Source organism: Danio rerio, chromosome 1 (genome assembly GCF_049306965.1).
Source record: "Danio rerio strain Tuebingen ecotype United States chromosome 1, GRCz12tu, whole genome shotgun sequence".
Taxonomy (NCBI): Eukaryota; Metazoa; Chordata; class Actinopteri; order Cypriniformes; family Danionidae; genus Danio; species Danio rerio.
In genome coordinates this window covers 10,571,190-10,599,169 of record NC_133176.1, presented here as the reverse complement: position 1 = coordinate 10,599,169, position 27,980 = coordinate 10,571,190, and the positions used below count along the sequence as shown (strand labels likewise).

Here is a 27,980-nt window from a genome sequence, read left to right as displayed (position 1 = left end):
TGTAACACTGTACAATTAGGACTCACTAGTAAATATCGGTTAATGTATTAAGTAACATCAGTTGTAAGAAGTAGACAGTTATTATACTAATGTTAGCTTAAAATGCAATTGAATTTGTTGGCTATTAGCTCCATTAAATAAAACAGGCAAGACTTTTGATTTTTAATGAGTTATTAAATGTAACTAAGATTAAAACATTACCTAAGATTGATAAATATTAACTAATTTATTTGATCTGGAGTTTATTCAAGCCTTTCTGAAATGATGAGTCACACATAAATTCCGTTACAAAGTTTTCAGTACACACTACCACACACGTTTAACTTTGCACTGTATATGCTTTGTATATTGTTGCTCCTCGTATATATTGTTGAACTGACACTATGTCAATGCTGATTTCACCAGTCGTGAATTACATAGTGATTTTACTGTCTTTAGATTATTACTAACATACACTGTTATGAAAACGTTTTAAACTTTGCAGCTGATCACAGAGAGTTGGAACAGATCTTTTAATCCCAGCCTCTTTGCAAATCCTGTTCAGTGGACATGTTTATACATGTTACTATGGAGAGATGTTAATACGCCCTGTTAGTCAATCCGTATTCCTACATCACGATGCGGTGGGCCTCAAAATCACTAAGACTTTGATCCTATTTTAATGCCTTTGTGAAATTTTGGTGCATAGGGCTCGAAATTGCTGGCTACGCCTCTGACTGTACTTACAAACAGTTCTGTCCAAACAGCTTCCAAAAGTTGATTTAGCATCTTAGGTGCTATTTAAAGGCATTTTGAAAATGTAAATAATTAGTCACTGTATTTTCATGATCACTATATATTGTTTTACTGAATATCATCACGTCTAGTTGGTTAGAAGCCTTAATTCACTGCTTTTATGCATTACCCGCAGGGGTCATTTTGACGGTCGGCGTGTGGCGGTGAAGCGAATCCTACCGGAGTGTGTGGAGTTTGCAGAGCGAGAGGTTCAACTTCTGCGGGAATCAGATGAACATCCCAATGTGATCCGTTACTTCTGCACAGAGCGGGACAGACAGTTCACTTACATTGCCATAGAGCTGTGTGCTGCAACACTCCAGCAGGTGTGTGTATGTGTGTGTTTGCGTCTAGTTCACAATGATTATTATTCCATAGCAGCTTGACAAAAGGTGCACATCATTACATTACAGTCAAAATCAGAAAGGTGAGAGAGTTATATAAAGGTTTGGCAGTATTTAACCTGTAGTTCCACAGTATATATTGTTCTTACAAAATAAATTATAATTTACATGTAACAATAATACAGTACGGGAGGCACAGTGGCTCAGTGGTTAGTCACCTTACAGCAAGAAGGTCACTGGTTCGAGTTCCGGCTGGGCCAGTTGGCATTTCTGTGTGGAGTTTGCATGTTCTCCCCGTGTTGGCGTGGGTTTCCTCCGGGTGCTCCGGTTTCCCCCACAAGTCCAAACAATTGCACTATTGGTGAATTGAATAAACTGAATTGGCCATAGTGTATGAGTGTCAGTCCAAGAATCTATGGGTGGTTCCCATTATTGGGTTGCAGCTAGAAGGGCATTCGCTGTGTAAAACATATGCTGGATAAGTTGGCGGTTCATTCCGCTGTGGCCACCATTGATGAATAAAGGGAATAAGCAGAAGAAAAATGAATGAATAATACAGTACATTTTCAGTTAAGTGTTTTTGGGTATTAGGTGTTTGTTGTCCTCAAAGTTTTACGGATGGTTGGCACATCATGATTTGAGCAATTGCTCTGCATAAAACAGTAAAACTGAATTTTGTAATCGTAATGTAAAGGTCAACTCATGGCAGACACAAAACTTTTTTAACTTCAATTTTAAATGTCTTAAACGTGTCAGTGTTGTTTTTAGTTTTTTAATGCAATTAATATACTAATAGTTATGCTAATAATTAGAATTAGTTTTTGCTTTTACTGCATATTTTTGGTTTTCTATTTAATTATTTATTTCATTGTATACAATAAGATTACAGTTTAATTTTTTACTTCAATTTTATTCTTCAGCAATATATATATATATATATATATATATATATATATATATATATATATATATATATATATATATATATATATATATACACACACACACATACGGTTGAAGTCAGAATTATTAGCCCCCCTTTTGATTTTTTTTTTTTTTTTAATTTTAAATATTTCCCAAATGATGATTAACAGAGCAAGGAAATTTTCACAGTATGTCTGATAATGTTTTTTCTTATAAATAATGTGTTATTTGTTTTATTTTGGCTAGAAAAAAAGCTATTTTTTTAAAATATATTAAAACCATTTTAAGGTCAATGTTATTAGCCCCTTTAAGCTATAGATTTTTGATAGTCTACAGAACAAACCAATGTTATACAATAACCTGCCTAATTACCCTAATCTGCCAAGTAACCGTAATTAACCTGTAGTTAAGCCTTTAAATGTCACTTTAAGCTGTATAGAAGTATCTTGAAAAATATCTAGTCAAATATTATTTACTGTCATCATTGCAAAGATAAAATAAATCAGTTATTAGAAATGAGTTAAGAAAACTATTATGTTTAGAATTAACAGGGGAAATAAACAGGGGCTAATAATTCAGGGAGGCTAATAATTCTGACTTCAACTCTAAATATATGCATTTTTTTGTTTATTTACATTTAGCCATTAAAATTAAATCATCTAACATATTTACAAATTTTATGAAATTAGAGAGATTAAGGCTCAGAAAATATGTGCAGATGTCAAGTGAAATGCACTTTAAAATACAAATATGCAATAGATAGTTTAGGATTTATGATTTAAGATTTTTAGATATAAAAAAAACGGGACAAATATATTAATTAAGAACAGAGATGAAAAGTATAAATAATAATTAATAATAATAAAAATAATGATTAATTATAATTTATTTTAGAACGTAACATTTTAATAAACAATCCAACATTAAGATGTTAGAATAAAATGAACATAAAATCATAATATATAAATTAATGTTTAATTAACTTATGTAAATTATTATAAAATAATCATGAATATTTTTATAAACAATAAAAATATTAAAGGTTTAATTAAAATGTTTAACACAAAAAGTATAATCAATCAATTTTAAGTTCATCAGATTTTAATTTATCTAGCCTGTAAGATCTAAAAAAAGAAAAAACCCTGGTGTAATAAGCAGTATAACCACACGCATCCTGCTCTGTTTTTCTGTTGTTGCTGTATGCAGTATGTAGAAGACCCGAGCTGTCCTCACTCAGAGCTGAACCCGGTGTCCCTGCTGGAGCAGACCATGTGTGGCCTCAGTCACCTGCACTCCCTCAACATCGGTCAGCACCAAAATACGAGTCCAACCTCAACATCCCTTTCTGAAACTATATCATAATGCATCACAGCTGCACATGGTGGTGTTGCATTGCACTGATGTTTATTAATTGCTATTCACTAACTGCATGCAAGCACACTGCCATTAGTAATCACATGACCCTCTCATTCTCAGTCCACAGGGATTTAAAGCCCAGGAATATTTTGCTGTCTCTGCCCGGGGCACTGGGTCGAGTGCGGGCGCTCATCTCAGATTTCGGCTTGTGTAAGAAGCTTCCAGATGGTCGGCACAGTTTCAGCCTACGCTCCGGGATACCTGGAACCGAAGGCTGGATCGCCCCTGAATTACTCATAAACGCTCCGAAAGGGAACCCTGTATGTCTGCTAGTGAATATGCATACAAACACGCACACACACAGCACATGTTAACTGTAAAAAACAGATACTGTACAGCTTTACTGAATGTGCATGTGATTTCCCTTCACTCAACAACAAATCTTTTCAATTTAATGGTATTCAGAAGAGAAAAAGGGATGTAAAAATATAATTATGTAGCAGGACGTATTTATAGAGGCATTCAAATGTCACAGTCTAGCACTTATTTTAGGAGAACTGAAACTAGTTCATTCACTCATTCATTTTCCTTCGGCATAGTCCCTTTATTTATCAGGGGTTGCCACAGCGGAATGAACCGCCTACTATTCTGGCATATGTTTAACACAGCGGATGCCCTTCCAGCTGCAACCCAGTACTGGGAAACATCCATACACACTCATACACTACGGCCAATTTAGTTATCAGTGGTTAGCACTGTCACCTCACAGCAAATAGGTCACTGGTTTGAGTCCCAGCTGAGCTTGTTGGCATTTCTGTGTGGAGTTTGCATGTTCTTTCCATGTTCGTGTGGGTTTCCTCCTGGTGCTCTGGTTACCCCCACAGTTCAATGGCTATAGTGTATGAGTGTGTGTGTAAATGTGTTCACAGTTGCAACCCAGTGTTTCCCAGCACTGGGTTGCGCCTGGAAGGGCATCCAATGTGTAAAACATATGCTGGAATAGTTGGCGGTTCATTCCACTGTGGCGACCTTTGATATAAAGACTAAGCTGAAGGAATGAAGATTGCGACTGGAAGGGCATCCAATGCGTAAAACATGTGCTGGAATAGTTGGCGGTTCATTCCACTGTGGCGACCTTTGATATAAAGACTAAGCTGAAGAAATGAGGATTGCAACTGGAAGGGCATCCAATGCGTAAAACATATACTGGAATAGTGGGCGGTTCATTCCACTGTGGCGACCTCTGATATAAAGACTAAGATGAAGAAATGAACGAATGACTGAATGAAATTGTTTTGGCTTTGCTATGAAGTCAGTCCATAATATTTTACTAGCTATATTGCAAGATACAATTTATCTTTATCAAGGCAATTTAAAGGCTTAACTAGGTTATGCTTGCTGTATTTGGCTAAACCATTCTCGGGTGGCTCACCAATGTATCAGATGTCTCTAATACATAAAATAAGTAAGCTGACCAAAGTTCTTACGGGGAGAAGACTTTATTTAAGACAATCAATAGTGCAGTTCCTCAGCAGTGATGTTAACCTGTCGGTCTTCAAGTAACTTAACCCAAAGTACTGTCTGAGACAGTACTTTATACTAGCATCAAACAAACCATTCTGTTGTTTCAGCTGTTGTTTTGCTAGTACCCATTGAGATTGTAAAAGGGTCATTTAGTTCACACCTATCAGCTTGTGGGGGTTGAGGCACAGGTCACCCCATCATATCACATCAGAGTTTAATCAATGTAAATGCAACTGAACTAAAATGCACATAATCTTTTAGGTTATTAGGCCAGTCATTGGAGAACAATGGTTTGTTCTGTAGCCAATCGGGGGGAAAAAATCTTGAGGGGCTATTGATATTGACCTCAAAATGAAATGAAATTAAAACTACTTTTTTTCTCCAGCCAAACTAAAATAAATACAACTTTCTCTAGAAGAAAAAACATTATAGGAAATACTGTAAAAAAAATGCCCTTTCTCTGTTAAACATTACTTTGCAAATATTTGAAATTAATTTTACAGGACTAATAATTTTGTCTTCAACTGTAAAACATGTGCTTATAAAAAATTCAGAATATTTCAGATGTGGAAAAATGCACAGTTTATGTTGCTATATTTTACTATAATTCATTGCTCTTCTGTTTTTCTGTCTTCAGACGAGTGCGGTGGACATTTTTTCTGCCGGATGTGTGTTTTATTATGTGACGTCTAAAGGACAGCATCCGTTCGGTGACACTCTGCGGCGTCAGGCTAACATCCTCTCTGGAGTCTATAACCTCGATCACTTCATGGAGGATATACATGGTGTGTTTTTCTGCATTCAAGTATGTGTATGCATGCTTTCCTTTTATGAACAAATTCAAATATTTTAGTAAAACTTCACACAGAAATGTTTATATCAATGATAACGATTTGTTTGCATGTCGAATTAGTGTCAGTCGCATCTACAGTGCCAGTTTAAATAATGCTAATTTAGTTGGCTTGATGTGAAAAGCATAACCCGTGTGATCTAGAGTGAGTCATTTGTTGCTCTGCATTTGGTGTGAACCCAGCATTAGTCTGGGAAAAAAATTTGACAAGAAACGTTTTTCACTCTTGCTACATTTGATTGAATATCCCATCGCTGGATTTTTGTTTCTGAAAATTGGGTTTGCATTTGAATGTTTTAAAATGACTAGCGTCAGCTAATGACTAGTGTTGTATAGATGTCAATTCATGAATTCCAAATTGATCCTCAATAAAAATCTAAATTCAACCCCTAAAATTTTTTTATTTCTGCAGTGTACATGCAGTGATACTTGATATTTGCTTTTTGTGTTTGCAGAGGACGTGATTGGCAGAGATCTGATCGAGCGGATGATCAGTGCAGAGCCAGAGAGCCGTCCTTCAGCAGCGTCAATTCTTAAACACCCCTTCTTCTGGAGTCCAGAGAAACAGCTGCAGTTCTTTCAGGTGTGTGTGTGTGTGTGTGTGTGTGTGTGTTCCCAAAAATGAAAATAGTCATAATTTTTCGTCCTCCAATTTGTTCCATATTTGTTCCTACCATAGATGTTAATGGCTGCTTTTCACTAACATTGTTCAGAGTATCTTTTTTTTTGTACTTTATATTTGAGCACTGTTAAGGATGTTGCTTAAAGGGTCATGAAACCCCACACTTTCAATTCAAGTCTACCTCAGAATTTAAAAAAAAGCATCATAATGGGCGTGGAGCTCCGCCATCAGAGGCAGGAGTGGGCGTGGCCAGCAGAGCAGGGGAGAAGGTGGGCTCACAAAATGAGACACAAACCGTGAGGAGACGCATGATTTTATAGTTCACAAACTTTAAATGTAAAAAAATAAACTGTAACTTAATGCCCTGCTGTATTTGTCATTTGTATTTTCATATACACTCAACCACAATTTATATCATTATAAAGATAATCGTGTTCATATAAACACTATAAATGAGGACTTTTCCCTCAATCCCTTGGTCTGAATGGAGACTCAGTGCAGCAGGTCTCTTGCCCTGTCTATTTTAAACATTAGCCCTGTTGGTAATCTAGAGGATTTAGGTGAACACAGCAGCACGGCGATGTGTCTAAATGTGAACGAACTCCACTGATAAAGGGCAAAGTACGCCATTCTCCAATTCTCGTACTGCTCTCCCGACAAAAATGCTTGCTGCACAAAAACAGCTTTGCTGTATCGGCCCTGACAGCATCACAGGGAAAAACAAGCAAAACATGTTTTCATGGATCATAGAATCAAACACATACGACCCTTCATGAACGGCTAAATACTGTGTGCTGTGGGTCCGTGAACGCGGTTTCACCCGATCATCAAGGTAGGATCTCACAGCTTGGCACTGGCAGGTCTGCCTTGCCTTGGGAAAGCACGCGCAGTCATGAATAATTAGGAAGCCGGCTCTTCTCATAGGATAAGAAAACTTGGCTATGAATAATGAGAAACCGACGTGTCATCTTTACACTTGCAGTTTTGCGCTATGTCACCGATTTTGTTCCCACCCCAAAAATCATTTTAAACCCGAAAGCTAAAATTAGCTAACAAAAGCTCAAAACTATCCAGTTTTTCCCACAATTAAAGCTGACAAGTGCTAACGTTGTCTTAACTGATGCTCAACACACACAAATCTTAAAATCTTAATTAGGTTTCTTGAACCTGTAAACAGCTCTGATTGGCCATCGTGTTCACATGCTCAACAGATAAAACTGTGATTGGCTCTGAAGTTCATCACTACATCATCACTGTTTAAGAACATCCTCGACAGCACTCAAAGGTTTGCAGGAAATAAATTTAAGAAACAATTCAATTGACAACAATAGAGCAAAGAAATTCAGCCTAGAAATGCTTGAGTGTAGGTACTAATACATTAACTAATACAGTATTAGGACCAAATATCCCCACAAGTATAGTCATAGCACTAATTTGTGGGGACATTCTTTTTGTCTGCATGAGCAAAACTGCTTGTCATGTGTACAAATGTCATGTAAAAATCTAGTTATCTATGAGGGTTGGGTTTATTAGTATTGTTTGAGTAAGGGGGCAGCACGGTGGCTCAGTGGTTAGCACTGTCACCTCACAGCAAGAAGGTCACTGGTTCGAATCCCGGCTGGGTCAGTCTGCATTTCTGTGTGGAGTTTGCATGTTCTCCCTTGATTCATGTTAGTTTCCTCTGGGTGCTCCAGTTTCTCCTACAATCCAAATACATGCGCTATAGGTGAATTGGACAAACAAAATTGGCAGTAGTGTATGAGTGTGTGAATGAGTGTGTTTGTTTTTTCCAGTATTGGGTTGCAGCTGGAAGGGCAAGTGCTACCTAAAACATATGCAGGAATAGTTGGTGATTCATTCCCCTGTGGTGACCCCTGGAGTAAGCTGAAGAAATATGATGTCTATAGAAAGTTCCTACAAAGATAGCTGTAAAAGTTTTTGTGTGTGCGCGCAAATGCGTTAAAGGAGAAGAACAATGAAGGAGAACAATGCAGTGCTGAATTACTGTGTTTTGGCTGTAGGACGTCAGTGACAGGATTGAGAAGGAGCCTACAGAAAGTCCTATAGTGGCTCGTCTGGAAAACTCTGGCAGATCTGTTGTAAGAACCAACTGGAGGATGCACATCTCAGCGCCGCTGCAGGCTGGTCAGCACTGCTTTTACTGAGACTAATTAAAATAACTTGATAAATATGGAATGAAATGTGGATTTTTTTATATGAAAATTTCATTCATGTATATTTGCATGTCTGATATGTAACTCTCTCCCATCTGGCAGATCTTAGAAAATTTCGTACATATAAAGGAAACTCAGTGAGAGACCTGCTTAGAGCAATGAGGAATAAAGTAAGTGTTTAGAGCTTTAATGTGTTTATGCTGCATACAGGTGAATGACTGCTGATAATATAATATAATATAATATAATATAATATAATATAATATGTACTCCCCGCGTTCGCGTGGGTTTCCTCCGGGTTCTCCGGTTTCCCCCGCAAATCAAAAGACGTGGTACAGGTGAATTGGGTAAGCTAAAATTGTCCAGAGTGTATGTGTGTACTGTAAATGAGAGTGTGTGGGTTTATTCCCAGTGATGGGTTGCAGCTGGAAGGGCATCCACTGTGTAAAACACATGTTGGATAAGTTGGTGGTTCATTTGACTGTGGCGACCCCAAATTAATAAAGGGACTGAGCCAAAAAGAAAATTAATAAATGAAAAATATAATGTTTTAGTAAAAATATATTTGTAATACATTTGAAAGAAGACTAATTGTATTATAATTAATAATAATAATAATAATATAATGTTAATAATCTAAAATTGTATTCATATATTAAATAATACATCATTATTGTGAGTATCATATTTAATTTGATTAATTTAACAATTTTTTAGCATTTTAGATCATCTTTGCTAAATAAAATATTTCTCTCTTAAAAACATTTTACTGCCCCCCGACTTTTGAATGATGAATTAATATATTGCAGTATGATCAATTATGATACAATGTAATGGTCAAAACTCTGGTGTTGTATTTTTATTTTACACCCGAAAACACTTAAATTATTAAATGTAATTATTGATATTAGTTATTAATAGGGATATACAGTTGAAGTCAGAATTATTAGCCCCCCTTTGAATTTTTGTCTTTTTTTATCATTTCACAAATGATGTTTAACAGAGCAAGGACATTTATCACAGTATGTCTGATAGTGTTTTTTTTTCTTTTGGAGAAAGTCTGATTTGTTTTATTTCAACAAGAATAAAAGTAGATTTTAATTTTTGTAACACCATTTTAAGGAAAAAAATTATTAGCCCCTTTAGGCAATTTTTTTTTTTTTTTTTTGATAGTCTACAGAACAAACCGTCATTATACAATAACTTGTCTAATTACCCTAACCTGCCTAGTTAACTAAATTAACCCAGTTAAGCCTTTAAATGTCACTTTAAGCTGCATAGAAGTGTCTTGAAAAAGATCTAGTCAAATATTATTTACTGTCATCATGGCAAAGATAAAATACATCATTAATTAGAAATGAGTTATTAAAACTATTATGTTTAGAAATGTGTTGAAAAAAATCTTCTCTCCGTTAAAAAGAAATTGGTAAACAGGGTAAACAGGGGGCTAATAATTCTGACTTCAACTGTATATCACAATATATCGTTTTATTATCGTATTATCTGCAATAGTCACATCGCAGAATCTTCAACATGAAGTTGGTATTATAATTAACCTGGAACCAAAGTTAAGAACATCTAATTTTACATTTGATTACTTAATTTAAGTACATCAATTCTGTTAGACTCCACAGGAAACCATAAACTGCTGATCATTTCTTCTCTTCTTTCATTTCACTTTACTTTGTTTATTGTATTTACCAGATTTTTTGATTATTTTGTATATTTTATGCAAATGTGCTCCTTTACAAAATCATTCCAACCATTGTAAAACTATGCATTCCTTCCTAATAGTTACCTGAATAATATTGTGAAATTATATTCATATCACAATATACAGTGCAGAAAAACTAAATATCATCGCAATGTCCAATACCATGCAGCCCTAGTTATTTATACTTAAAATAAAATGTAAATCACTTTCAAGCTGTCTTGTAATGTTTTCCTGCAGAAACACCATTATCACGAGCTCCCGCCGGAGGTTCAGTCGGCTCTCGGTGAAGTCCCCGATGGCTTTGTGGCGTATTTCACCTCACGGTTCCCCCGGTTACTGCTTCACACGCACACAGCACTCAGCATCTGTGCCCCCGAGAGACCCTTTCACCCGTACTATCATCACTGACGCCCGTAGAGACACGCTGTTTGTTCCTGCACCGGACTAAAGAGGAAAAGCAGGATCCTCAAATAAACACTGCATCCGTCTGCACTACTGGATGAACTGTGAGCACATTTTATTGCAATGAGCTACTGAGTCATTACTCTGAAAACACCCAACTGGACTTGCTGAGAGAAGATGTCTTTTTTTGCATATAGTGTCCTCCAGATATATTAGTTTTCTTGGTAAATATGAGTATTGGAGGATATGGATGCACAGTTGAAGTCAAAATTATTATCCCTTCTTTTTCAAATATTTCCCAAATGATGTTTAACAGAGCAAGGATATTTTCACAGTATATCTGATAATATTTTTCTGGAGAAAGTCTTATTTGTTTTATTTCAGCTAGAATAAAAGCAATTTTTTATTTTTTAAAAACCATTTTAGGACCAAAATTATGAGTCCTCATAAGCAGTATTTGTTTTGGATTATCTACAAAACATACCATCGTTATACAATGACTTGTCTAATTACCCTAACTTGCCAAATTAACCTACTAGTTAAGCCTTTTGATTGCACTTTAAGCTGAATGGGCTATATGCACATGGACTTTTCAAGAGTTCACACTTAGTAGAGTGGAAAGTAGGGGTGGAAGGGGGGAAAACTTTGAGACGGAGATAACACGTTTAAGATTTGATTTCTTTAAAAACCAGTGGTCTTCACCGCCTGTTAGATATACGATATGAAGTGGTTCTCAGATTGGACGAAGCACTGCATTGAATCCCCTCGCCATGTCTTTATAACATGACTGTTTATTTTACCGCAGTATTTTTAATGGAATTTCTGCACTAACCTGTTGCTACTTATGGCGCTAGTGGTTACAATGGTCTTTCGCCTCGTTTAACTCTTGAACAACTAAATAAACGCTTAAGCCTGTTTAATTGAATGTATTGTAATTACATTACAACATCAATGCTGTAAAAATAACCTTGTAAAATTGTAAATACTGACATTAAGCTTTCACCGGAAGTTTATCATTGGCTTTAAAACTCTAGCTGTGCATAGAGCCCACACTAGCATCTTAAAAAGTATCTAGTAAAATATAATGTACTGTTATCATGGCAAAGACCAAAGAAATCAGTTATTAGAAATGAGTTATTAAAACTTTATGTATAGAAATGTGTTGAAAAAAAATTATTTCTATTAAACACAAATTGGGGGTAAAAAATACAGGGGGTTAATAATTCTGACTTCAACTCTATGTTTATCTCCAAAAACACAGTTACGTGGATGAAAAAATCTCCAAGAATCACAGCGGGAGAATTACTGAACTTGGGTCTTGGGCTCAGAAAGTCTCCAAAACTACAATCTGACATCACCATGAATAGTTTGAAAGAGTTTCAGGGGAAAAACTCTACTCTCATCCAATAACATGCTTAAAAGATTAAAATAGTATACAATAAAGAAGCTTTTTCACAGGTTTCCAATTTACAGAGAGTGCCAGTATAATTGAAGGACACATTATGGTTTTATAGAAACAGGTTTTATAGATCAGAGTAACCAGTAAGTTAATATAGGTGCGTCCCAAATCACATACTTATACACTATTCTATGCCATTTTCCAGTATAAATAGTGTGAGTAGTGCGTTCACATCGAAAACTCTTAAAATAATAAGTGCCCTTTAATTACCGGGATGATGCACTCATTCAGCAGGTAAAATGGTGTGGAATGTAGGACACTTCACACACTCATCGACCGCAGTTTTTTTTCATGTTATAGAAGTTGCAGAGCTTTCGGGTGGCTCATGTTGGATTATATTTATTTTGGATTGTGAAGTTCTACGAGAGTGATTATATGGTCTCCTGATGGTGAATGTGGTTATACTCTTGGCAGGTATTATTTGGTAGTTTGGTAATTCATTTCACTAATTTGGCAAATATCAAACGTTATCTGGGAAACGGTTTGAATTTCTGTTTAGTAAAAAAAGTTAGAGTTCCAATTGGGACGACACTATACATACACTATGCTGTTGAGTGTGTGAATGCATAAGTACATAGTGCATAGTGCATAGTGTGGCATTTGGGACGCAGCTTGTGTGTATTACAGGGCTTTTAAAGAATTGGCTGCTGGTTTTATTATGTGAAGAAATAACAAAGAAATAAAAAAGGCCATATTTTTTCAGATTAGCTGATATTAGCCAGCAGTTTGGCACTTGTTCTGTCAGGATTGTTTATTGTTGTTCAGACTATTATTAAATCGCCAGCCGACTACTTATATTCTTAATAGGTAGACTTCTATATGGTACTTAAAAATAGTTCATCTCAAAATTAAAATTAGAAACACAAAAGGAGGGATTTTTCATTGTTACATTGAGTGGGTAACACTTTTACAATACTTTTACAATAACAGCACACGAATAACGATGTATTAATTTGTGAACTGAACATATATATGATGAACGAACTGAAGGAAGGGGCACGTCACCGTTAACTCATCCTTAACTACTCATCAACTCCTGTGTTTAAACTGTTCATGTTGATGTAGACAGTGTAAACACACTAGACGGATATGCAAAAGGAGTTCATGAGTAGTTAAGAATGGGTTAATGATAGGGTTGTCACGATGCTGGAATTAAGTACCAATCCACAGATACAGGGACACTGTAGCATTTTAAAGCCGCGATTCATCAGCAGATCACTCGTATGTCAGCTTACAGACAAACCAGCTGATCGACATGACTTTAAAACGCTCCAGTGTCCCTGTATCTGTGGTTACACTCCGTAAACAGCAGTGAGTTCGGTGAACTGATGACCTTCACGGCCAATCACAGTCATTTCAGTTGAGCATGTGAACCCAATGACAAATCAACCGTGTTTAAGAATGTGCTCAACAGTGCTCAAATGTTCGCAGGAAATGGGCATTTTTTTTTAATTTCAGTACAGATTGGTACCGAATTCCAGTATCGTTCCAGTATAACCCTAGTTAATGATAATGTGCCCCTCTTAGTAAAGTCATGATATAATTATACATAAACATGTCACGAGTTCATGATGATTAAATTAAGCTTAAACTAATGTAGTAATTAATACATTAGGGCGAGCTAAAGTTCGAACCGAGCTAAAGCTCGCTTGTCCCCCCTCCCGTCTCCCCCGACGGCCCTCACTCATCAATGATGCACTGTTCATTAAGCACACTCCCTCAACACAGTGGAGATTTCTTTAGTTATATTGATTAAGTTGTTTGATATGCAGTGGCACGCAGTCAAATATTTCGCCAAACAGATCAGCCACTTTTGATGCTCATAAACAATCATAAAATCTTCGTGTTGCAGGAATTAGGAGGTTTGCTGAAGGTGCAGCTGTCATGCAGTGAGGGGTTTGCGTCTTTAATAATCTAAGACAATTTGCGTTCATTAAACAGTGAGAATGATTAATAAATCCATATGAAACAGTTCCGTCTCGTCTTCAGTTTCGGGCTTAGGCGCTTAGCCCAAGTGAACCGCGCTCACCTCTTCCAACTGGGCCAGGGCCGGCCAAGTGAATCCACTAACACTTCTCAAACGATCTGGAAATTGGGCCTGGCCACGGTTCGTATAGCATAGTGTGAGTAGGCCCTTAATCAACAAACAAGAATGTACTTACAAGTAAATAAGAACTCTATTTTTGCGTTGAGAGGTGCCTTTTTTGAATGATTTACTAACGGACGCGAGCGTTTTGCGTGCTGCTTATGCGTTATGCGCGCCTCACGTTTTTGCCATTGTACGTTGTGTGCTCACAGTTGAAAAAAAAAAGTCAACTCCGAGTGAAAAAGCATGTTATGTCAGTTGCGTCTGTTTAATTCTCCAATCAAATGAAAGCAGAGGCGGGGTTTCTGTTGAGGTGACAGCAGTGTTTGTGTTGTCAAGATGATTACGGAGACTTCTGAAAATAGAGGGCTGACTAGTGGTCGCTGTTTTGAGTTATTCAGAGCTGTATGACTTCACAAATCTTAAATATCCAGCCTAATCTCACAAGAAAACGTATTTTACGTTTTGCCAGTTTAGTGGTTAATTCAATTCGAATTCAGTCGTACGAAAATGTACAATTTTAAAAAGGAGGCGTGGCACCTAACCCCACCGTCATTGGGGGATGAGCAAATCATACTAAATTGTTCGAATTAGATCGTACGAATTCATACGAATTAGCCACTAAATCAAAAAGTTACGAATTGCCGTGAGATTGTGTTGGAATATACAATATTATTAAATATTAAAATTATACCAATAAATAATAATATTGTACATTCGCACACAATATGCAACTGATTCAGTCATTGGCTAGCGACATAATAAAAGCACACCGCACTTCTTGTTTTCTTTTTTTCATTGCAGTGCGCCTTGCGTTTTTGGAACGTAAAAGCGAGTTTGGTGTAATCGACCTCTAAGGCAGCCGTTATTCACACATGAACACATGTGACATTTCATGATGTTGTGGTTAAAGTTAGTTCATGATTAGCGAGCCCTAACTCATCATTAGTTCATAATAAAGTAATATTTAGTTTATATATTTATACATCATTATTCGTGTACTCTTATTGTAAAGTGTTGCCTCAGTTACAAACAGTTAAAAAATGTATCATATTAATTTGTGTTGAACTAGCTGAACTATTCTTTAGCTGCGTTGCTAAAATGATATCATAAAAGCCAGCACAACTTCTATTGACATCTGCAGATATATGAAGATCTTCAACAATTAGTGGTCTAAGAATCCTTTTGTACACCAAGTGTACATCTAAACGTGTCTGTGTCAATCAGATAAATTAGGACAGATTGTTGTTGTTTTTTCTTCAGCTTTGTGTGGTTTTAACTGCAGCTTCATGCTATATTTATCATGGATTTGTTACTGTCCGCCACACATTGCTGTTTTATCCTCATCTCTCAGTGTTACAGCTCTAATGTGGTGTTTCCATTAAGTATTTTCACAGCCTGCTGTACACTCAAATTTTATACTGATAGTTTCATAACATATCTTTTTATAAACTTAACAATTAAACCTTGAGGATTATTGCCATGGGAGATATTAACCAAGTGACGACATATAAGTGCCTTTGTTTTTCTACCCAACAGAGAGTTAATGTACTGATTATGTTTCACTGGAAAACTGTCTGTGCAATTATTTGTTAAAGTGGCACAGACCAAAGAACTGTTAAACTTGATTCAGATTAATGTTGTTTGTTTGGATTTCCATTACAGAAAATACTGATTATGTCTGGTGGTGTTCACATACTGTGGTAATTGCAAGATACTTCAATAAATGCTGAATTACCGTGGTGGATTGTTCATACCATGGTACTTTTTACTACAGCATCTAAAAGTGCCCTGCACAAAAACTTTGGACAGTTATATTCTTTGTTTAATGCACACAAAACCAAATAAACCATGTTAAAGTAATGGAGTATCTTTGTGATAGTTCTCTATCACGTTTTATTTTTCCAGAAAGAATTCCATGATAAATGAATCCGCTTCTTGTCCGTAATGTTTTATTGTGCTGTTATTTAGCAAATGCAATGAAATTAGTTTAAATCATTTCTTGATTGTTGACAAGAAAATGGCAAACACAAAATCAAGATTATACACTCCCCGGCCACATTATTAGGTACACCTTAAAAAACCCACTTTTTGCCTTCAGAACTGCCTTAATCCTTCATGGCATAGATTTAACAAGGTACTGGAAATATTCCTCAGAGATTTTGGTCCATGACGTGATAGCATCACACAGTTGCTGCGGATTTGTCAGCTGCACATCCATGATGCGAATCTCCTCCACCACATTTTAAAGATGCTCTAGAAAACTGAAAGAAAATATCCTCAACACCATTACACCACCACCAGAAGCCTGAACCGGTGATACAAGGCAGGATAGATGCATGCTTTCATGTGTTGACGGCAAATTCTGAATCTACCATCCAAATGTCACAGCAGAAATCGAGACTCATCAGACTAGAAAACATTTTTTCCAATCTTTTCTTGTCTGATTTTGGTGAGCCTGTGTGAATTGTAGCTTTAGTTTCCTGTTCTTAGCTGACAGGAGTTTCACCTGGTGTGGTCTACTGCTGCTGTAGCCCATCTGCCTCAAGGTTGGACGTGTTGTGTGTTCAGAGATGCTCTTCTGCATACCTTGGTTGTAACAAGTGGTTATTTGAGTTACTGTTGCCTTACTATCATCTCGAACCAGTCTGGCCATTCTCCTCTGACCTCTGGCACCAACTAGGCATTTGCGCCCACAGAACTGCTGCTCTCTGGATATTTTCTCTTTTTTCATACCATTCTTTGTAAAGCCTAGAGATGGTTGTGAGTAAAAATCCCAGTAGATCAGCAGTTTCTGAAATACTTGGATCAGCCCGTCTGGCACCAACCCAAATGCCACATTCAAAGTCACTTATATCCCCTTTCTTCCCATTTCTGATGCTCGGTTTGAACTGCAGCTGATCATCTTGACCTTGTCTACAGGCCTACAAAGAATTAAGTTGCTGCCATGTGATTGGCTGAGATTAATCACTCACCCTCATGTTGTTTCAATTCCCCAAGACCTTCGTTCGTCTTCGGGAGACAAAAATTAAGATACTTCAGGTGAAATCCGAGAGCTCCCTTATCCTCCATAAACAGCAAGGGTCTCAAGGCATTCGAAGAGCAGAAAAGGTGCCAAACACAATGTTGTCAGGGCACTCCATGATACTTCAGTGGTTTAAATGAAACCAAACGAAGCTCCAAGAACACTTTTGTGGGGCAAAATAAAACTACAACCTACTAGCTTGACGTTGGCCTGTTGTGCTGCTCGCTCTAATGGAAACACCGTAATGGCTGTTGTAAACGCGCACCTTCACGTGATTTGACATTATGCTGCTTTGTTTACCTCAGTAACCAAGGCAACACTTATTTCTGCAGTTCTTTAGGTGCCAGACTGAATTAGCTAGATTTAATAGACTGCATTTAGATTATGAATAATGTTTTAGTTTCTTACATTAGCATTTAGTAAATAGGTTGTAATCCAATGGAGAAAAAAAATAGCCTGTTTTTATAATGCAACTAATAAGTACTATTTTTTTTTCTTTTGTAGATTTTGGATAAAAAAAAACAGTTTAATTAAAAGAATTTGCCTTTCAGAATTTGGAAGTTCCTGGTTTAGATGACTTATTTCAGGAAATTTGTCAGGTTTTGGTCCTCATACAGCTCCAGTGTTGGTATAGTATTCATTTCTTACATATCTCTCTGAGCTTTTTGCTTTTGTTGACTGAAATTGAACCGCTTCATGATATGAAATTGAAATGCGATCGGGATCTGCCTGGAACTACTTCAGCTTTATATTATTCAGCAAATAAATGCTCATCAGCCAATCAAAATCAAACATTCAGCAGCTTGTTAAAGTTCTGAAACACTTTAACTTTCCAAACATGAATATTTTAATTAAACACTCGAATATAAACTTGTATTTCTCAATAGTATCTAACAATCCAAAATTTTGTCTAAAAAGATCTTTATTTTTGGAATACCAAATTATTTCAAATATTCTTACACGTTAAAAGATTCTCATCCAAAAGCTTTTATACAAAGAACAGAGGACAGATAAACAGCATCTAAAATATTAAAACATGTACAAGAGCATTCACATGATACAGAGATGGCCACAGATGTGCAACCCTGATGAACAAACGACAGCGAGAGAGAGTAAACAGATCCAGAAGAGGACATCATAGTGTAGAACTCAGAAAACTGTTCAAGTTTTGCTGTAGTAATATTTACGGGCCCTCAGACTCAAGTGAGAGCCGATGGTGAACTCATAGCTATACAATTTATGACGTCAGTGGGTTAGCGTGCTGAAGTAGCAGCTGTTGTGCTGCTTTTGCAGGCCATGAGCTTCTCCACCATGTTGCGAGCATAGCGCAAACGGCTAGCCAACTCTTTACAGCAGCCGAACTCCTCGATTAAGGTCATCTTGTAGGTGTAAAACTCTCGCTTCTCATTGATGTACGTCACTGCTCCCATTAGTGGACACAAAATAAGCTTAGTGTGATCCTGGAGAGCACAAAAAGAAGAATTTACAGTTTCAGTTTGACCTTTTTATTGACCTTAAAATAAACTTTATTCAAAATTCACTTGACATTATGCAAGGAATAACTGATGATGGGAAATTAAATCTACCAAATAAACCTAACAAACGCTCACTCTAAAATTAATCATTGATTTCACACACTTGTGGCTTCAAACCTTTATGAGCTTCTTTATTCTCTTGAACTCAAAGATTATATTTTGAAGAAAACAAAGCATGCAACCACTGACTACAATAGTAGGAAAGTGAAAAGTCAATGTTAATGGTGACAGTTTTTCCCAGCGGTTCTCAAAATATAATCTTTAGCCCCTTTCACACAGTAATACTGGTCAATTTCCAGAAAAACTTCTGTAACAACTTTACCTGGAAATTAAAATGTGTCGTTTAGACAGGCAAGAAGGTTTCAGAATTTATCTAGAAAAAGATCATGCAAACATCCATTCCAAAACACTGGTAAAATTCAGACATTACCATAAACGAGCTCTAAACAGCCACACTTGTATTTGTAAACAAAGTTGGTTTCACTTTTGTTATAAATGCTGGCATTCATGCTGCTTTTGTCCCAGAGACAGACCAAAATAAACATTACCATCCAATGGCAGAGGCGCTAAACGCAGCTAAAAACAGCTGTTTACACTTTTGACTACATTACAAATGCTGATGATATAAAGGAAGACTTTCACATGTCGAGTAGGCCAGTGCAATTAATCGAAATAGAATTGCAATTGGAAACATTGCGATTAGCTTAAAATAAAAAAAAAGCCATGCAAGAGGCTGCGATATTAAATCTGTTATTTAATTTCCCCCACCCAGAGCCAATGTGGGACTGCTGTCTATGTGTGTATACAGTTTTTAGCTAATTGAGAAGGTACACTTTCGTTCTGGCCAATCAAACTTCAGAATGCTCACAATATATATTTTTTTAAACCCCAAACAAAGAGGATGATGGCTGCTGCCACTTCAAAACATCATTAGACTAAATTACTATCAAAGAAAATCAGGCCATCGCTAATATGAGAATATTTTGGGTTTTAAAGTCAAAGCCATTGGAGAATTGCCAATTATTGATAAACACTTTCAACTCAAACATATTTTTCCCATTTTGCAGTAATGCAGCTCTACGTTAAATGTCATGATCTTTAGTGTAGCATCTGACAACAATTTTGCTTTTAGACCATATAAAAAGGTACAAAAAGCCATGTTAAGTTTTGCTGTGTTCTTTATTTTTGTAATTATAATTTTTTTGTTTTTATAATAAACAACACTCTCCATAATATGATGCAAAAGGACATTTTTAATTGTGCTTACGGTTTTCTCTAGGAGATAGTTTTATTTCTAAATATTTAAAGAAAATTTGAATAACTGAAAAGATATTAAACAACTCCAACATTTCTTTTCTTTCTTTCTTTTTTTTTTTTTTTTTTTTAACTAGCACTCACTGCATTTTAGCAAAGCTTATATACATATAAAAAAATAAACTCAATTCAATATTTTCCCCAAAAATCGCACAGCCCTGCCATAGGTTACCCAAATCTGACTGACTGGAGCACTCCTTTGTATGTGCCTTGAACTGCAGGTAAACTCAGTGTATCATAAGAATCTTATTGATCATTTTTCCCCCAGTTTGCACTAAGACGGAACATAAAAATGTTACCCGACTAACAAGCAGCAGCTAAATGCTTCTGGAAAAGTATTCAAAATGCATTTTTCATAAACAGCACAGATGTGAATTCATCTGATTTGTCCAATTCGTAGTAAACATCCTGTTCTCACATGATCCCTTTTCGAAAAATTGCTGGTAATTTTACAGAAAAGTCTGTGTATGTGAAAGTGGCTTTTGTCAGTCAAAATTTTGAAACGAGTAAAGATGACCAAATAACAGATTTGACTTTTTGGTCAATCTATCTCTTATTCTTATTTAAAAAAAAAAAAAAAACTCAAAGTGGTGATAATTTAATTATTCTGCTTATACAGCATTTGAACAGTGTCACAGTGAACAGTGGTAACAGTTATATATTAAAACATTTGTCATATTTTTGTCCTCAAATAACTCTGGAGTGTGAGACTAGTTTTGTAACACATCTCGTCCAAAACATTTTGTTCTGATATGACTTTTGAAAGCGGTGAAATAAATAATTCAGAGGTGATATGGAACTAATGTGGTTAAAACCTGTCTGGAACTTCAGCTGTGCATTTAATAGAAAATAAATACCTTAGAACAACCAATCAGATAAAAGCATTCATCAGCCTTGTAGTATGGACCATTTTGAGAGATGTAAACAAAACGATGATCCCAATATATTTCCAGTTTTACATCTTTTCTATAACTTTTGAGAATCCCATATGGATAAATGTTATGATGGCTGTTTTAACACTAGGTTATGATTGTATTGCCTCGCTACAGTTATGAAGTAGTTTGATACCAAGCAGCAAATGTTCATGGGCCAATGTCATGACCACACTGAAAATGGTCTATAAATGGATAAATTTAATACTGACAAATGCTTTAGATTAATACAAGATTGTTACGCAGCATTCTTACCTGGAAAAAATTGATTTGCACAGTCCCATTACTCAGGTGTAGCACAATAGCACTCTTTGTGCGGAACCAGTGGCGAAGGTAAGGCAATCGGGTCAGTTCATCCCCTTCCCGAGGAGTTATATTCGCTCCAGCCTTCAGCAAGTGCTCACTCATGTAATTCCTGAAGTACTTAAGGAGTGTAATCTAAAATAAAGACAGTATGTTAGTTCTGGACATCAAATCAGTGTCACTTATCCAACACATTATTTCCAGAACCATGCAGACCTTTTTGGAGAGTGCAGAGGGATACGAGCGAACACTGAGGTAGGATTCTAGAGAGTTGCGATCGATGTACTGCAGGCTATCACCGTCAGCACACATGATCAACCGTGTGGAATCATTGAACAGAACACCTACACTGTTATCAGACAACTGGTAACCTAATAAAAAAAAATAAATAAACATTTGCATAAGTGGCAGTATTTTCCAAAAAAAAAAAACAACAACAAAAAAAAAAAAGTGTTAGATTTGGCACTATCAGATGCTGCAAATCATACTTGTATCATTATTTTAATTATACTTATCAATTGGAAGGCTCCGCAAACCATTATTTTATCTCACTCTTAAAGATTACCATTCAACAGGTGGGATGTTTCAATCCACTTGTTAAGTTGTGACGCATTTAATATTGTTTCCAGGTCCAAGCAGTCACTCATTTGACTTGAGAAATCATTCGTTTATGATCACTTTTTATTCATATTACACATAATTTAATTTTATATATAGTCAGTGTACACAACAATCTCTGGGCTTGCTGCATCACAAATACCAAAATTAACAATTTATAAAAAAAAATGTAAAAAAATTATTTTCTGGCCATCAGATATTAGGCATGGCCATATATATTGCGATCGTGATTTTGGAAAGTATTCAATAGTTTTGTTAACGTTTATTATTACCATTTCACGAGTCTCCCCATACAGTTGAATAGAGCGCTTGGACGCGGAAGCCGCTTAGCGTGACGTCACATTTAACAAGCGGACACATATTTTTTAGGAAAATGTTCCATAATATTATACTTGCAAGTACATTTTTAATTTGCAAGCGTTTTTCCCCTCAGGCATTAAAACAGTGTAAAAAAAAAAATAAAATAAAATAAAAAACACTAAGGAACTTTAGCATGGTGTCTTACCAAGGCCATATTTGTCAGAGTAGTCAACCCATTTACTAATCCAGAAGACAGGAATACAAGCAGGGTCTTCAGCTTCCTCTGTAAAAGTGTAAGGGGAAAAAAAAATATTTGCAACAAGATTGTCAATTTGAGAACATGTAACCCTTTCCAAACAGCACTTGATTGTTGTATGAATACATAGACGGCAATTAAACGCAGTCATACAAAAATCCTTTTAAAGAGTACTAAAATATAGTAATTAAACTCTTCCCAAGTACAAGACACAGAAATTCATTACCTTGTCTAATAAAGTCTCTATCAGACGGCTTGGCTGCATTGACGACAGCCAGCTGCTGCAGCATGTCAGTTAGGTGAGTGTCAGGCTGCTCTGGTCCATCTCTGAGCAAAACAATTCAGTGACATCCATTAAGCACACATGTATTCTCAATTGCTGTAACCCTACATCTATTAAAAGATTTGCTCTATTTAATACAAGTCAATATGCATAGGTTTAATAGTACTACCAAATTGGGTGATAAACACAACACAGGATTAAAGAACTGACCTTTGTTGCAGATCTTCTCTTTGTGGCTGATCCATTTTCCCCATTTTCTCAATTGGACTATCTGTGCCTGTGTGCGCACATACAAAAGAGTAACAGGTAAATTGCATGTTTACAATTGTTACTTTAAATTCACAAATACAATTTTCGATTAATAAAGAATGCACTAAGACTATTAACCATTTTGAGGGATGCAAACAAAACACAATGGTGTCAACGCATTTCTTGTCTTACAGTTTTAATTTCTCATGCTTCCAAAAAGATCCACATATTGATAAATAATGCTATGATAGCTGTTTTAACATCAAGTTATGATTGAATTGCCTCGTTACGGCTATAAAAGTTTAAGCAGGAAATGTTCATGGCACAATGACATGACCACATTAAAATGGTCTTATATATATATATATATATATATATATATATATATATATATATATATATATATATATATATATATATATATATATATATATATATATATATATATATATAAATATATAAAAAATTATAATAAAATAATAAAAACACTTGTATACCTTTATTAAGTGATGAGAGAGGTTTGCGGAGGAGGGCAGGATCCAGGCTGGAGGGGGCGATGGAGAACCTGGGAGGAACAGTGAGACAGGAAGTGGGCAGCCGCATGGGTGCATAACCAGAGGTGAAAAACTCATCAGTCAGCAGTTCAGCTACAGAAGGTCTGAGTGTAGGGTCAGCGTGCAGCATCCGACGAATCAAAGCAGATGCAACTGGATTAATGTGCTTAAAAAAAAACCACCAACAATGTAATAAGTCACCAATCTGTTTTTCATGTTTAAGCTTGTATAAATGGGTTAAGCATTCCACATTAGAAGCTACAAATTCCAGATGGTATTAAATCAATCAATTTTCAGATATATTGTGCTCTCAGTGATCCAATCTCAAGTGGTCAGCTAAAGATTAATTACATTTCAATCTGATAGTAACCAGCATTCAATTATTCTTGTGACCAGTTTTCCTAAAACTCATACCCTTCCCTACTGTTATTTTTTTAACTCACTTTAGATGACATTTGGGGGTGCTACAAACAAATGTACTGCTAAAATGAAAATATCCTGCACAGCAGAGCAAGTAAAATAATGGAAATGACAACTTTGATTCAATTTTTTGACACATTTCATCACAGCAAAGCAAATCTTTCTGCAGAAAACATTTTCCTAGCACCATGCTCTACTGTTTGAGCTACAAGAATGAAAGAAATATTGAGCTTAAAAAGGGAATAAATGAACACTGCACAATAAGCTTAACCTTATGAATTTTAAAAACAAAATGAAGTAACTTTGATTTAACACTAAAATAACTTTGATTTGACTTAACACTAGAAAACCTAATAATACAAAGATACTTACTCTAGGAACTGAGTACTCATTCTTCTTAATCCTAATGTAGGTCTCTTTCAGACAGGATGTCTCAAATGGAGGCTTTCCAACCAGCAGTGTGTATCTGATAAAGAAAAGAAATTACTGCGAGTACAGTACATGTTAAACAAAATTAAAGCTTTAGCAAGAATGAAACACCATCAGAGAACATAACATTGTGAAAACATCATTGTGCAATTAATTCAACAAGGTACTCACAGAATGCATCCTAGTGACCAAATGTCAACTTCAAAGCTGTGGCCTTTCTTGCAGAGCACCTCAGGAGCAATGTAGTTTGGAGTGCCACAAAGGGTCTTCTTTCGCTCCCCATCAAACTCAATCTTAGTGGCTAAACCAAAGTCACCTACAAAGAGGAGAACAAATAGCCTTAATTTTAAGTATATATAAAAAGTCAGGTATAAAAATTGTAAAAATCTGTGTGTGCTTACCGATCTTCACATCCATGTCATCATTGAGGAACAGATTCCCAAGTTTGAGATCACGGTGAATGACTCTGTTGTTGTGCAAGTACTGAACACCCTGAATAGTCTGGCGCATGAAGTATCGGGCCTCAGGCTCAGTCACTGCCTTCCTCCTTTTGTGCAATTCAAGGAGAGACTGGAAGAGGGGGGAAAAAAGTTAACAGCAGAAAACAAACAAAAACTAATTTATAAAAAAAATAAAAGGAATAGACCATATTGTAATACTGAATACAGGGTCTCTGCAGGTCTCGTCAAATCTAAGACTCTTAAGACCATTATAAACGAAATTTCAGACTCACAAATGGGCTTAATGCTAAGAAGCCTTAAAATAAATAAATTTTACGCAAAGGAAAATAAAACCATATAGGTAAATAGTTATTATATTTAGTTAAACGTTTTATAGAGTTCTGTTGCTGCTGATTGGGTAGGTCTTTGCCCATGTGGTTAACTTTAAATGGGCATAGGAAACTTAAGAACAATTAAAAATTTAAGACCAACAAGACCATAAATTAGCAAATTTGAGACTTTTAAGGTCCAAAATTTAGTTTGTAATTTAAGACACCCTGTGAAAAGGATTTAAAATGATAAAATTTAATTATTTAACGTAACGGGTCTCTTGTAGAATAAAACAATTTCTCTCTTAAAGGATTTAGTTTCCCAAAACGAATAATAATTTTACTTACTACAACTATACGAGGGCTCACAATTTACAAATAATCAAGTTCAATAAACATGTTTTTATGGTTGTACTGTACACAATCACAGTAACGTTACGTTTAGTGAAACTGGATAAAATGTTAACGTTAACAATACGCCAAATACATGGTTGCGATAAGTTTACAACAATTAAATAATTGTTTTGGTGAGGGTTTAAATGTTAAAATCCGCATTACACTAAAATTTGACGACAAAAGCGACGTTTAGACGCAGTTCGTTTGAACAACAATTTGTCCGAGATACGAAGTCAACCGACGTCACTTCCTCCAGTTTAAAATCCACTTGCAGTGTACAGGGGAAAGTGGAGTTAAATCACTTTATATGTGCCTCGTTTAAATAAATAATTAACATTTTTAAAAAGATCACAATGGGTAGTTGTTCATCCTAACAGAATGCAATTTAAACGAGTTAAACGTCGAGCTTTGCAAGATACTACGAGGCAGTGACAGGAATACCGACCGTTGACGGTCTGTTTTCAAAATGCTTTCCCAGCTCTTACCCTTCTGCGACAGATTTCCAGCACCACATACACGAAGTCATCATCCTCAAAGAACCCGTGAAAGCCCACAACATGCGGATTATCGAGACTTTTGTGAATGGCGATTTCTGTGCTCATTTTCTCCTTCTGGTGCGGCTTCAGCAGCATCGACTTCGGCACAACTTTCCCAGCGAAGACCTCTTTTGTGTCCATATCTGTGATTTCGTAGCATTTGGCGAATCCTCCTTTTCCCAAAAAGCGACCTCTCATGTATCTCTTCATGGTTCTCGGATCCACCAGAACGTCGGGAATCTCTTTCAGAGGAGCAGATTTGGGATCGACGTGAGCCGATGGCTTCGCCGATGGCTTTGCAATTGCAGCACTCATCGTTGTACACTACAAATGCTCTTAAGTACAAAAATACACCCTAACGTCCTGAAAAATAAACAACCGAGGCGATGTTTCCTGCTCCTTTATCCGTAAACAACACGCAGTACTTCACTCCTCCGCTGAAATCCGCATTCAAATAATACCGCCAGCCAAGACAAAAAGGCACAACAAAGTATCTAAACGCCGTATATTCACCGCATTTGTCGAATTTCGTGGATGTAAACGGGCGGTGGTGAAGCGCGTCGGCCCGCAGCTCGGTTGGGAATGCAGTGAATCGCTGCTACTTTTTGAATTGTGCTCGATTCGTTGCCTCCGCCTCTGATTGGCTGCTGCGATTTAAATTCTGACCAAACACAGCGAAGCATCATGGGACTCGGCGTGCACGCTCTGAAAAACTTTATTTGTGTTGTGTGGATATTTAACTCTTATGGGAAAGGCATGTGGGAAAATGTAGTTTTGTTTTGGAACGGGGCACGTTATAATGTGAATCATGTCAATAACAACAATATAAAACACCAATAACTACGTTTAATTGATAACTTATATAATTAATATAAAAATACGATATTAAAATGTGAACAGCGTGATTGTGGACAATGCTACATGATGAGATTTTGTTGTATATCGTTTTCTCATGTCTAAAATAATAGTTATGTGCTTTAAATTCTTTAAAAAAATTCTTTTGGAAAAATATGGACTGCTTTTAAAGAGGTTAGAAGTATACATAATTATTGTGTACAAATATATTTAATTGTAAAATTAAATAGTAAAAATGCTACACTAAATGTTCCCTATAATTTTGCATAAATAATTAATTAATGAACATAAGAAAAGAAGACAATAATTAATTGTAAAACTAATAATATAACAATTATTCATTGTAAAATAATAATAAATTAATAATTAATAATAAAATGATTAAAATAAAAAAACTAAACTAAACTTATTTTAAAAATTATTTAAAAATCTTATAAAAATGTATAATAAAACAAAAATATATGATATATAAATGAGTAAATAATTCATTAATTTTCCTTTGGCTTAGTCCCTTTATTCATCAGGAGTCATCACAGCGGATTAAACCGCCAACTTGAATGAATCATATGTTTTGGACAGAGGAAACCTTTCCAGCTGCAATCCAGTACTGGGAAACACCTATACACTCTCACTTGCACATGCACTCATACTGTACAGCCAATTTAGTTTTGTCAGTTCACCTATACCAAATGTCTTTGGACTGTGGGGGAAACCAAAGCAACCGGAGGAAACCCACACCAACAGTGGGAGAACATGCAAACTCCACACAGAAATGCACACTGGCCCACCTGAGACTTCTTGCAGCGACCCTCTTGCTGTAAGATGACAGTGCTAACCACTGAGCCACCATGTCGCCCTCATTGTAAAATAATAAACAATAATAAAAAAGGATTTAAAATTAAAACCAAATTAAACTTATTTTAAAAAGTATTTAAAAACATTATAAAAGTTTATAATAAAAACAAATATATATATAT

At 35.9% G+C, this 27,980-nt stretch overlaps 2 protein-coding genes across 3 annotated transcripts in view; one reads left to right on the top strand and one right to left on the bottom strand.

Moving 5' to 3' along the window:
- Positions 1-16,092, top strand: part of ern2 (endoplasmic reticulum to nucleus signaling 2) — a 31,718-nt gene extending 15,626 nt beyond the window's left edge. The window contains exons 15-22 of one of the 2 annotated variants that reach the window (XM_001919315.8): positions 911-1,100; positions 3,249-3,348; positions 3,519-3,718; positions 5,560-5,707; positions 6,228-6,355; positions 8,416-8,539; positions 8,671-8,738; positions 10,520-16,092. In XM_001919315.8, coding sequence (XP_001919350.4) covers positions 911-1,100; positions 3,249-3,348; positions 3,519-3,718; positions 5,560-5,707; positions 6,228-6,355; positions 8,416-8,539; positions 8,671-8,738; positions 10,520-10,690 — 1,129 coding nt within the window. In that variant the 3' untranslated portion in view covers positions 10,691-16,092. The remainder of the gene's footprint in view (positions 1-910; positions 1,101-3,248; positions 3,349-3,518; positions 3,719-5,559; positions 5,708-6,227; positions 6,356-8,415; positions 8,540-8,670; positions 8,739-10,519) is intronic. The other variant, XM_073949350.1, reaches the window with a different exon arrangement.
- A 2,133-nt stretch (positions 16,093-18,225) lies between these two features.
- Positions 18,226-26,737, bottom strand: plk1 (polo-like kinase 1 (Drosophila)). The gene is given in 11 exon segments (NM_001003890.3): positions 18,226-18,714; positions 21,291-21,473; positions 21,555-21,709; positions 22,462-22,539; positions 22,739-22,839; positions 23,006-23,072; positions 23,542-23,764; positions 24,391-24,484; positions 24,619-24,763; positions 24,849-25,017; positions 26,098-26,737. Coding segments are annotated over 11 exon segments (1,788 nt in total). The 5' UTR covers positions 26,464-26,737; the 3' UTR covers positions 18,226-18,507.
- Positions 26,738-27,980: the final 1,243 nt, after the last annotated feature.